The following is a 13,090-nucleotide window of genomic DNA, read 5'->3' as shown; positions in this document are numbered from 1 at the left end:
AGTGTCCTCTTTGCTCCTCCTCGGCTGTCCCTGTGGAGAACTGCAGGTCACCTCCCTAGCCACAGACTTCCCATTGTTCTCCAGCTCCACGGCTCTCCAGCCCCTGTGGAGTCCAGGCTGGAATTCTTGATCCTCCCAGGAAAGCTGGGCCGGTTCAGGGAACTGACAGAAGCGGCTCCTGCAAAAGCTTCCTCTTTTGTTCCATAAAAACCTGCCTCCTCCCGGTGTCGCTGCACCTTTGCGCAGACGGCCCAGCCCCCGCCCGGGGAAGCGCCGAGCGTGCCGGGCGCCCGGGGCTCCCCGCCGTCCTCCCCGGACACGTGGCAGCCTTCCTGCGCTCGGCACTCCGCGGCCCCGCAGCCTCCCCCTGGCGGCCGCTCGGGGTTGGACTCGCGCTGGCCATCCGCCGCGGCCTGGAGTCTCAGCACCTTCCGCGTTCGCCGTGAAGGTGGCCAGCACGACGTTTCCTTTACAGGTTTTCACGTGAGAATGTTAAAGTATCTCTGTCGAGGCTCCCGCCGCTGGGACTTCACCAGCTTCCGAAGGGGGTTCCCACTTCCCTGGGCGGCCCCACCGGCTTGAAAACTCCCCGCGGCCCTCTGTGTCCTCCCCGGGCTGTGCATCCTCCCCCATCGCCGAGCTGCAACTCCACTTCCGGCCCCCACCGCATTGCCCTCTGCCCGGTGGGTTCCCTCCTTCCTCAGCGGCCGGAGCCAAGCCAAACCCCTTACCGCCTTGCATCCTGCCACTACTCCCCGGACTGTGGATGCTACGTCCTAACTGGCTGCGTCTGCCCCAGACTGAGCCCTCGCCTGTTAGCCGGACTGGCCAGGGCTTTCCACCGGGACCTTCTCATCTGCATCTCCAAGTGCCTCCCCCACCAACTACCCTCTCTCCTTTCGGATCCAGCCCGTCCTACTGCCTCAATTCCCTTCTAGTATAGTGACAAAATACCCTGAGGATATGGAGGTAGAGAAGGAGGTGTCTGTGCTGACTCACAGTCCAGGTTACAGTCCACCACAGTGGGGAATCCGGGCATCCGGGCTTAAGGACCTCTTGTCCAGTCCAGGCAATGGCGCCTCCGGGTTAGGGCTGGTTGTTTCACCTCGGTTATCTAAACCCAGACATTCCCTCATAGGACCGCCCAGAGCTTGTCTCTGGCTAGTCTCACTCCTGTCAAGGATGCTCAATCTTCCCACCGTCTTATCGTGACCTTCCTCTTATGCTGGGGACAGATCTGACTCGTGTGTGTGTGTGTGTGTGTGTGTGTGTGTGTGCTCGCGCGCGCGCGCGCGCGCATGATGTACATGTGGACGTCATAGACCTGTGGGGAGTCAGTTCTCCCCTTCACCATGTGGGGATTGAATTTGCCAGACGTGAGGGCCAGGGCCTTTACCCACTGAGCAATCTTGCCAGCCCCCAGTGTTTATTTCTGCAGGTGGAATTTTACCTGCACATGTGTCTATGTACCACATGCATGCCTGGTACCCACAGAGGCCAGAACAGGGGGTAGGATCCCCTAGAAATGGCGTTACAGATGGATGTTAGCTGCCATGTGGCTGCTGGGAATGAAATCTGGGACTTTTGGAAGAGCAGCCAGTGCCCTCAGCCACCTCTCCAGCCACCCAAACCCTGACCTGTAAAGTTTTTCTTTCGAGGTCTTTGATGATCCCCCTGAGATGCCTCTCCCCCGTACATCCTGAACTCCGTTAACTGTGCAGCCCTTCAGGTATCCCGCCAAGCTGCAGGTGGCAGGAGCGGCCAGTTACGAAGCAACAGCCTGTACCCCCAGGGGCACTCAGGAGGCTGAGGCAGAAGGACCACCAATTCCAGGCCAGCCTCAGCTGCACAAGCCTGCTTATAAAAACAAACAGACAAGTCCCCTGAACTAGACCCTGGCCTTTCAGCTAAAAGGCTTCCTCTTCGCAGCTGCATGAAGCCCACCTACACTGCCCCACACCCTGCCCGTGCTTTCTCGCTGGCCTTGGAGGCAGGAATTATGTCCTGTTTCCTGACCCATACTTTGCACACCAGAGCAAGCTTATAAACGTTCCTTAAAATAATGGGTCGTGGCACATGCCATTAAACCCTGCACCCAGGAGGCAGAGGTAAGGGAAAGGCAGGCCACTCTCTGTGAGTTCAAGGACAACCTGGTCTACATATTGAGTTCCAAGCCAGCCAGGGCTACACAGTAAGACTACTGTCTCAAATAAATAGGTTAATAAATTAAAAAAAAAATCATGTAAAATTTAGAAAAAAAAATCAGCATCACTTGGACAGGTTTATTGAAGCTGAAATAGTTTCAGCTTCCAAGCAACCAGAGTTTCTAGTGCAGGCTGTGTGACATCTTTCCAATGACAAGACCCTTCATCAAACCAAGACAGACAAGCACCTTTTGCAAGATAATTTGGCATTGCCCAGTGGCCTCAAGTGGGCTCTGCTCTGGACATGAATCAGGCTCTCTGGAGTGTTTGTTTGCACACCTGGCCTTCAAAGAACATTTCCTGGGATAGGAAGGGAGGGAAAAATAAGAAAAAAGAGTTGATGTACATTCTCAACATGTCTGATACCAAATGTGTGTGTGTGCAGGGGTGGGGGCGCCTCCTGATACCCAAATGTAGGGTCTCTCCACCCTTACTTCTCCCACTCTGATACCAAGTGTTTACACACACACACACACACACACACACACAGAGAGAGAGAGAGAGAGAGAGAGAGAGAGAGAGAGAGAGTCTTTCTACATAGATAGCCCTGGCTGCTTTGGAACTCACTATGAAAACCAGCAGGTTGGTCTCAAACTCCCAAAGATCTTCCTGCTTTGCATCCAGGGTGCTAGGATTGAAGGCATGTGCCACTGTACCCTGCCCCAGTTTTTTTGTTTTTTTGTTTTTTGTTTTTGTTTTTGTTTTTTTGCTTTGTTTTGTTTTTTATACTTTCTAAAAGCAGGATTTTATACCTTCTGGACGGTACTTTAGAACTATTGACTAGTTTGAGCTATAACCCGTAGTCTTGAAGTTCTGGTTGTGAAATCGTCTGTGAAGAAGGAAAGCCTGAAGCAGGAGATGGTGAGCTGCTCTTCCGGCCTCCTGAGGTAACAAGATGCACCAGGGACTGAGGCCCACTGTTAGCAGAGACACCTTGAAACACTCCTATTCTCCAGATTTCACGTGGTCAAAGCTAATCTCCAGCTTGCTGTGTAGCTGAAGAGGACCTGTAAGCAAGAACGAAGGGGCTGGAGAGGTGGCCCAGGGGCTGAGAGCACTTGACGCTCCTGCAGAGGGCCAGGGTGCAGCTCCCCCCACTCATACCGGGCGGCTCACAACCACCGGCAACTCCAGCGCCAGGGGATCCAGGGCCCTCTTTAGTTCTCTCTCTCTCTCTTTAAAAAGATTTATTATTAATACAGCATTCTACCTGTACACCAGATCTTACTATAGATGGTTGTGAGCTACCATGTGGTTGCTGGGAATTGAACTCAGGAACTTTGAAAGAACAGCCAGTGCTCTTAACCTCTGGGCCATCTCTCCAGCCCCCTCTTTAGTTCTTTCCAGACACTGCAAACATATGATGCTCATATATGCACACGTGTGGTTATACACACATACGGAAGAGTAAAAATAAAGAAATAGAGATTTAAACATCTCCTTCCACCCCTGAAAACGTTTTTAGAAGAACAAAATGTCTAGGTACCAGGTGGGACAGGTCCCCTTCAATCCAGTGGCGCCAGTCTCTGTCCTCTTTCTCGCCTTTCTGCACACAAGTGAGCGTGCCATGCTCCAGGTAACCAAGCTGTGCATGAAGGGAGAGAGAAAACAGTGCTTTGCTCCGGCAGGTCCTTAAACTCACCAGGCAGAATGCATGCCTGGTTAACTCTGTGATAACAGCTTATGTTACATTTAAAAAACTTTTTTAAAATTTTCTGTGTGTATGTGCTTTGCCTACATGTATGTATGTGTACTGTGTGCATGCCTGGTGCTCACAGAGGTCAGAAGAGGGTGTCCCTGGAGTTGGAAGTGGCTGGGAGGCACCATGTGGGTGCTGGGAATTGAACTCGGGGTTCCCTACAGTAGCAGTAAGTGCTCTTGACTGACGAGCCATCTCTCCAGCCAGGAGCCTGTGTTCTTTTCTTCTGCTTTCTACAGTGCTGCCAGACCTCACATATGCTAAGTGAGAGCCACACCACGCAGCCAAACCCTACTCCCTTACCGTGCATTGTCTTTTATCCAGGCCTTTGTTATCTTCCTCAAATTCATCTGCAATGTTGCATGTAACAGGGTAGTTCCTTAGGCTGCTGTGTGGGGATGGTAAAGGAATCCCCGTTTTTCTGTGGTGATCTTACAAATTGCAAAGTCAACACCTGAAAAGTTATTGTTCTTATTGTTAAGATTTATGTATTTATTTATGTATACGTGTGCTCTGAACTTCACGTGCATCTGCACACCAGAAGAGGATCCCGTTAGAGATGGTCGTGAGCCACCATGTGGTTGCTGGGAATTGAACTCGGGATCTCTGGAAGAGCAATCCACGTTCTTAACCACTGAGCCATTTCTCTAGCCCCTATTGTTCTTTTTTTTTTTTTACTTTAATTTTTTTTTACATTGATTTAATTTATGTGTGGGTACGAATGCATAAGTCAGAGGACAGATTGTTTTAAACAGGATCTTATATAACCCATGCTGTCTTTGAGCTTGTATAGACGAAGGTGACATTAAACTTCTGATTCTCTTGCCTCCACCTCGAGTATTTGATTACAGGTATGCTCCACCATGCTCAACTCAAGAGGATTTTTATAATTTTATTTAATTATTTTTAAAGACTTATTTATTATTTATACGGTATTCTATCCGCATGTGTGCCTGCATGCCACAAGATCTCATTACAGATGATTGTGAGCCACCATGTGGTTGCTGGGAATCGAAGTCAGGACATTTGGAAGAACAGTCGGTGCTCTTAACCCCTGAGCCCTCACTCCAGACCTAATCATTTAATATGCATGTGTGAATCTGCGTGCATGTCTATGCACCACGTGTGTGCAGTGCCCACAGAGGCCACAAGAGGGCATCCGATTGTCTGTAATAGGTCACTGAAATGACTGAGCTGCTGTGTGGGTGCGGGGATCAGAGGGGTCCTCAGGCAGTGAGTGCTCTACTTTAACTGAGCCATTTCTCTAGATCCTGAAGAGGACTTTTTAAAAACTGCCTTCAGTGGGGTTGGAGGTAGGGGTTTGGAGTCTATTCTGTTTACTTTAAGGTAAAAGGAAGAGTCTGGAAATCAGCGACTGTATGGAGGTAGAGCAGCTTAGACCTGCGATCCCTGTACTTAGGGGGCCGAGGCAGGAGGATTTCCTAGAGTCTGAGACCAGCCTGCTCTACAAAGTGAGGTCCAGGACAGCTTGACCTACCATGTGAGACTTTCTCTCAAATCAGACAAACAACAAAAACAAACAAAACCCAAATAATCCCAGCAGCAGCCCTGGCAATCATCAAGAGGATTTTGCACACATAATGGGTGCTGAAATCAGCCAAATCTGTGGAATCAGAGCAAGCTGCCGGGGCAGCGCCATGCAGAGGGTCCTTTGGGAAGCAGGGAGAGTGATCGGATCCCCTCTCGTGGACCCACGCACCCCGCTAATGCCCACAGAGTTCAGGGTCCCTGGCGCAGCTCTCCCACTGCCTGCGTGGGCAGCCCCGCTGGCTCTGTCCGCTTATCTGTCTCCAACACCGGCCAAGCAGACTCCACTCTGGCGCGGGAACTGAATTCCTGCGCAGGCTGTAGCTGCTGACTGCCTGGTTTAGAGCCCTGGTCTCCGCCTTGCCCAGGAGCTACATCTGGTCCCTATGGTCCCCATGAAGAATTGGATAAACAAGGGTATAAGCGCACCTGACGGACACAGGGTGGTACTGAGGGAGAGCCAGGGATGGCCAGGGTCGTTTGGCAGGCAGACAAGGGGGACAGAGGAAAGAAGATGGACAGAGGGGCGCAAGATGGGTGCAGAGACTCAGGGACAAAGGCAGGGGCTGACCAGCCGAGAGCAGAAGCCATGAGAGAGAGAAGGACCTGGAGCAGACAAGACAGGGTGCCTTCATTCAGCCCCTGAGGCTAGAGCCTGCCTCCCCTCCACTGCCGCACAGCCCTAGGTGCTACCCAGGGCCAGCACGTAGCCCTCGAAGTTGTTGCTGCTGAGAAGTTTCCAGGTGCCGCTGAGGTCTGCTGGCATGGTCGGGAGGTTGGCAGCCGAAGCCTGAAAGTCACAGGCAGTTCAGCTGTATATTGTCAGTGGGGGCAGGAGGGGGCTGAGGGGACAGCTGGGGGTGGGGAGCACTGGGAGGCTCTGTGGCTATCCCTCCTGGCTCCATCCCTACTCCTGTGCCCCCTCCACCTTGGCAACCCCTGTTTCCCTTGAGACTCCCTCCTGTCATTTAACTCTAAACACCTCTGAACCCAGAGTATGTCTCAGGTCACCTTATATGCCTCGCTGTCAGCGACTAAAGGAACGGTTCAGACTCATGGCATTAAATTCTGAGTCAACCACAAATGACAGTGTATGTATAATCCCAAGGCAGCACACAGACACCCCAATAAATAGGAACTCATTTATTTTAGCCTGCTCAGATTTAAACAAATATTAATTTTAATTTTGTGCATGTGTCCGTAGTGTATACCACATGTGTGCCTGTGTCAGAAGAGGGGAGGTGCTCCAGAGATGGAAGCCTGCAGCCTCAACCGAACCTCGCCCCATGGATGCTCAGCACCTGACTCAGGTCTTCCGAAAGAGCACCTAGTGATCATAACAGCTGGGCCACCGGTCCAGTGCCTGCCTTGTTTCTGAGACAGGGTTTTATTTAGCTCAAGGCTTGGTTGCTAACTCACTATGTTGACCAAGACAACCTTGTGAGCTTATGAGTCTGCTGCTCCTGCTAGGATCACAGGTGTGCACCACGCCTGTTGAGTGTACCTGTGTAACACACCTGTGTGCCACACCTGTGCACCATGCCTTGGATTACACCTGTGCGCCACACCTGTGCACCATGCCTTGGATTACACCTGTGCGCCACACCTGTGCACCATGCCTTGGATTACACCTGTGCACCACACCTGTGCACCATGCCTTGGATTACACCTGTGTGCCACACCTGTGGCGTGCACCTGTGCTGGTTTATGTGGTGCTTGGTTCTAATGCAGAACTTCATGGGTTAAACCCAACTATGAGCCGTATCCCAGCCTCTTATCTAGCATTTCTTTTTTGGTTGTTTTGTTTGTTTTGTTTCTCTGTGTAGCCTTGGCTGTCCTGGACTGGCTTTGTAGACCAGGCTGATCTTGAACTCACAGAGATCTGTCTGCCTCTGCCACCTGTGTGCTGGCATTACAGGCGTGCACCACAGTGCTCAGTTTAGCCATCATTTCTATAATGACTAGATTTCTAGGTGACACAGAATGGCTGTTTATGTGGTCCTGGTGACCTTTTGCCTCTGGTTTTGACTTCACTGTCATGAGTTGGTTTTCAGGTTGTCATTCAGATGGGAAAGAGTGGGAAGAGTCACATATCATTACCTCTGCAGCATTAGCTTCCTTAGCACAATGATCCGGTTCTTTCTCAATGACCCAATATATCAATTACCACTGCTAACTGCAAGGGAGCCTGGGAGATGTAGTCTCTAGGATTTAGCCTCTAGAGCAGAGAAAGGCAAAGGAAGAGAGAGGAGGAAAAATGGACTAGCCTACAATGTCAGCCATAGACATCACCCATAAGTGCTGTCTCCAATACTTCCTTCCATGCCCATCCTTGTAACACCTTGGGAGGTAGGGGCAGGAGATGGCTCAGCAGTTAAGAGCATTTGCTGCTGTGTCAGAGGACCTGAGTTTAGTCCCAGCACCCACGTGGAGGCTCAGGACTGTCTGCAACTCCAGACCACCCACAGCACCAGTTCCAGGGGATCTGACTCCGTGCCTTCTGTGGGCACCAGGCACACATGTGGCACACATGGGCAGATGCAGGCAAAGCGCTCATATATAAAGTAAACCTTAAAAACATGTTTTTAAGCTGTTGGGTGATGGTGGCACACACCTTTAATCCCAGCACTCAGGAGGCAGAGGCAGATGGATCGCTGTGAGTTCAAGGCCAGCCTGGTCTACAGAGTGAGTTTCAAGAAAGCCAGGACTACACAGAGAAAGCCAGAAGAGGAGGAGGAGAAGACAGCAAATTCAGGGCCAGGGCGCTGCTCCAAAAGTAAAGAGCTTGGTTTGTAGGTAGCAGCTGTTCTGTCAGGTGCGATTCCAGGCCAATAATAGATTCTGTCTCAAACAAAAGGTGGGAACTGGGGCTGGAGAGATGGCTCAGAGGTTAAGAGCACTACCTGCTCTTCCATAGGTCCTGAGTTCAATTCCTAGCAACCACATGGTGCTCACAACCATCTATAACGAGATCTGGTGCCCTCTTCTGGCGTACAGGCACACATGCAAGCAGAACGCTGTATACATAATAAATAAATCTTAAGAAGTGGGAAGTGTCTGAGGACTGACATTTGAGGTTGTTTTCTGAGCTCCACAAGCATGCTGTGCGCGCGCGAGAGAGAGAGCACTCACACATACACACTATAACTATAACACCCATACCAAAAGTCCTGAATTCACGTCTTTTCTGCTTATGATCCCCCAATGATCCCATCCTCCATCTCTCAGCCCTCTTTCCTTCCTTTATTGCATACTTCTTCTTTGTGTGTGCACACATGTGTGAGCATGTGTGGGGAAGGTTGTTACTGAGATGAATCCAGACTTTCAGAAGCTGATAATAGAAAGCCATCCCTCATCCCCATGCTCTAACCCGGTCCTTCCTGACTTGGCCTCTTGCTATTTCCCCAACAGTATTACATGCTATTGCTTCCAACTTGTTAACTCCAACAACCCCATTTAAGTTTATTTATTTTGTTTTATGTGTATGAATGTTCTGCTTGGATGGATGTCTGCTCACTGCATGCATGCAGTGCCCACAGAGGCCAGAAGAGGGCACCAGAACCCCTGGAAGGCACTGGAATGACAGGTAAGCCTCGGTGCTGGGAACGGAATCCCACTCCTTCACAAGAGCACCAAGCGCTCCTCACCACCAAGCATCTTTCTAGCCCACGCAACTGTGTTTTTTGTTAGTTTTAGTAAAGATTTATCTCTCTCTTCCAGATCTTTGCATTGGGGCAACCCTGTTTTTCAGGTGGCTTACCTGGTCTTTGCATGATTAGCGCCTTTGCCTTCTAGTTCAGAGGAAGGATTGTTTCTCCAATACTGCTCTGTACCAAGAGGAATTCCGAGACACCCCTGGTCACCTTCCACATCCTGTTTCTTCCTCATGGAGCTGGAATGAGTCCCTGGACTAGAGAAGGACCCAAAACATAGGACTTTACTCTAAAAGTGCAATCGGGGACTTGTCCTTGGGGCCACAGCCATTGAGGCATTTTAATCAACTAGATAGAATTAACTTGAAATAGAAAAACTTTAGTCTGGAGTTCTAGCTCAGTTGGTAGAGTGTTTGCCTAGCACACACAAACCCTGGGCTCATTCCCTAGAATTGTATAGACAAAGAATGGTGATGCCTTCCTATAATTTCAAAGGTCATCCTTAACTATTAGCAAATTTGAAGCCAGCCTGGGCTACATGAGACATTCCCTAAAAAACAAAACAAAACAAAACAAACAAACAAACAAAAAAACCCTCTGAACTTTGAAAGATCTATCTTGCCAATTTACAGTTTTTCCTCAGGCAGGATGCTCCAAAGTCAGTCAGTAGAATTAGTGATTAAATCTCATCTGACCAAAGACAAACAAACAGAAAACTTAGCTGAGGGAATAATTAAATTAGGGTATTAGGATTTAGGTAACACACATAAGGCCCTGGGTTCATATACAACACAGAAAGAGAGAGAAGGAGGTGTGGGGGGGAAATAAAGAGAGAGAGGGAAAAAGGAGGGGAGGAGAAGGGAGGGTAGAAAAAGGAAAGGGAGGGGAGGGGAGGAGAAGAGCAGAGAAGAGAGGGGAGGAGAAGAGAGGGAAGGAGAAAGGCACATCTGACTGCCTGGCACTAAATGTTGGTGCTCAACATATCATTGCTGTTACAGGTACAGTACTGCTCAGGGACTCTCTAGATCAGCAGTTCTCAACCTGTGGGTCACAACACTTCCACAGGGGTCGCCTAAGACCATTGGAAATCACAGATATTTACCTTATGATTCATAACTAGCAAAATTGCAGTGATGATGTAGCAACAATATAATTTTATGGTTGGTGGTCAGCACAATGTGAGAAACTACATTACAGGGTCACAATAGAGGGAAGGTTAAAAATCACTGGTCTAGATCTTATTCACACCATGAGAGTCTTTGATATATACATACATACACACACACACATATATACACGTGTGTGTGTGTGTGTGTGTGTGTGTGTGTGTGTATGGGTGTCGGTGCACACCTCTAATCTCGGCACTTGGGAGGCAGAGGCAGAGGCAGAGGCAGACAGATCTCTGAGTTCAAGAACAGCCTGGTCCACAGAGTGAGTTTCAGGACAGCTGGGGCTAAGCAGAGAAAACAACAAAACACTTAATCATGTGCCTGTGTGTGCTGGAAGGGATCCTGTGCACATGAATGCACACAGCCTCAGAGTGCAGAAGACTGGTATATCCCCACCCCATCTTGGAGGCACTGGGAGCCACCATGTGGGTGCTTGGGTCCTCTGTAAGAGCAAGTGCTCAGAACAGTCATCTCTCCATTCTCCTGAGAGTTTTAATAAAGCCCTTTCTCCCTGCCCTTGGTTTTTCATGTCCTCCCTCCTACTAGCCCTCAGCATAATTGTTTCCATGTGCAAAGGGGACTCCAGCATTCCTCAGGGAGGATTTGCCAGTAAACCCTGCTGCTAAGGTCACAGTCCACCATGACTGGAAAGCCCTGAGCTCGGCACAGAATGGAGGACTCCCTTTGTGGGTGAGGATTCATCTTCTCTGCTGGGGGATCTTGAAATCCCAAACCCTCTGCCTGAGGAATGCAATGTAGTCCTTCAGGAAATTACAGGTCTGACTCCCTTTCTCCTGATAAGAACCCGTTCAGCAAGCACCTGGGAAAGCCTCTCCGTGTACATGAGGCACCTCAGCACCTTAGCCCTTCAGCCAGTGACCTTTGCCCACCCTGGCTATTCCTACCCCCTCCCCAAAGTTCTATGTAACCCTCGTTCACCCTGAATAAAATCGATCTGCCCCCCAGAAGCTGGTCCCAGAAGTTGCCATTTCTGTCTGTACTCGGGGGACTTCGGAACTTCCTGTCCTGCTCCTTTTGGCCAATGCTAGCCCAGGAACAGGGAGGGTCACAGTATAGGCAGGTGAAGTTATACATATGGGGTTTCATTCCAAAGACGACAGGCGATGCACGTCAGCTGAGAGAGTGTTTGCTTAGCATGCATGAAATCCTAGGCTCTGTCCTTGCCATTGCCTAACCCAGACAGTAAAGCCATGCTCGCATCCCAGCGCTCCTTGGGCAGAGGCAGGAGGATTAGAACTTCGAGGTTATCCTCAGCTACATAGGGATTTTAAGACCTGCCTGGACTAGAGGTCCTGTCTGGAAGCAAAGCAGATCTGACGAGAAAGCCAGGCATGGTCTGGGAGCACATGTTATCCCAGCACTCCGGAGACCGAGGTAGCAGGATCTTGAGTTCCTACCAAGCTTGGGCTGCACAAGACCTTGTCTTACACCACTACCAAGACAACCAGTAAAAGGAAACAGTGTGTGGGGTAGGGCACAGCTAAGAAGTGTTGAGATGTCCATGAAGCTGGGTGATGGCTTTATAGCATACATAATGGTCCATTAGGCTGCTCCTGGCTATGTGTGAGCTTGAAAATTTCCTTGTTTTACAGCACGTCTGTCAAGGTTACCACTGGTTTTGAAAAACCCACTGGACAGCTCACCTGGCTCTGGGAAACCCAGTCCCCTGTGAGTCACTTAGGCTCAGTGAGGACCACAGGCAGCAACAGCGGAGACACGGAGGTGATGCCAGGCGACGGATGTACAAAAGCACGCACAAGGACGGAGGTTTCCCCCGCGCTGTCAAAACAGAATCAGGAGACTTTCCGCAGGGCATGCCAGGAGCCAGGGCAGCAGGCTAGGAGCTGGCCGACCCCTCCTTCCGCCTGTGCCAGCGCTTCCCACCTTATGCTCTGCCAGGCTTCCCCGTGACAGCACACAGGTGAAGTGCCAGCCCTTCTGCATAGCTCCATTAGGTGGCGCCACCTGTGTACAGCTGCCAGAGGTAGCAGCAGGGCCAAGTCAGCCCAGGCGAGGTTTTGAGCAGGACGGCTCCCTGCTTCCCAGAATGCTGTTCTTCCTGTTTCCTCTCTTCCCCGGGCCCAGTTTTTTTGGTTGTTTTTCATTTTCTTTCCTTTGATTTTTTTTTTTTTTTAAAGAAAGCTTTAAAAATAGTTCTGGAAGGTCCTGACTAATGCCCTAAATCCAAGAATCTTCTTACACCACTGTTGTAAACATGATGGCGGAGGCCAGCACTTGTGCTTCCGTGGCTCCATGCATAGAAAGAGTGGTCAAGCAGGAAGGAAGTTCTACGTGGTAGTTCAGAGAGGAGAGAAGCCTTTGAGAGCAACCTCCCCACCCCCAGTTAGGGGGGTGATTGTTGGGATAATCTTTTTGTAAAGATTTTATTATTTTGTATTATTCAAATGTTGATTTCTGTACCAGCGGAGAGCTGAGTAATGGCTGGACTTTGGAATTGTTTTTGTTTGTTTGTTTGGTTTGGTTTTTCAAGACAGGGTTTCTCTGTGTAGTATTGTCTGTCCTAAACTAACTTTTTAGACTAGGTTGGCCTTGAACTCACAGAGATCCGCCTACCTCTGCCTCCCCAAGTGCTAGGATTATAGGCACTGCTACTCCCCGCTTGGATTTTGGAATTGTTGTTCTTAAGGCTCATCACCTGCCTCAGTATTCTGTAAACATATATCTTCCTCACTGATTTCCTTAGTAAAGATCTGATGACCAATATCTGGGCAGGAGAGGAACGGCAGGCTGTCTAGGCAGAGAGGGGCTCTGTGGGAAGAGTCAGGCTGAGAAGAT

General features: G+C 49.9%; 1 protein-coding gene across 1 annotated transcript; it reads right to left on the bottom strand.

The window, feature by feature from the left end:
* Window positions 1-2,262: 2,262 nt before the first annotated feature.
* Rbp7 (retinol binding protein 7) lies at window positions 2,263-6,217 on the bottom strand. Its single transcript, XM_021636197.2, is given in 6 exon segments — window positions 2,263-2,504; window positions 3,691-3,789; window positions 4,207-4,294; window positions 4,296-4,324; window positions 5,881-6,017; window positions 6,145-6,217. Coding segments are annotated over 6 exon segments (477 nt in total). The 3' UTR covers window positions 2,263-2,453.
* Window positions 6,218-13,090: the final 6,873 nt, after the last annotated feature.

This window comes from Meriones unguiculatus, chromosome 3 (assembly GCF_030254825.1).
Source record: "Meriones unguiculatus strain TT.TT164.6M chromosome 3, Bangor_MerUng_6.1, whole genome shotgun sequence".
Lineage (NCBI taxonomy): Eukaryota > Metazoa > Chordata > Mammalia > Rodentia > Muridae > Meriones > Meriones unguiculatus.
This window is presented reverse-complemented; position numbering and strand designations above follow the sequence as displayed.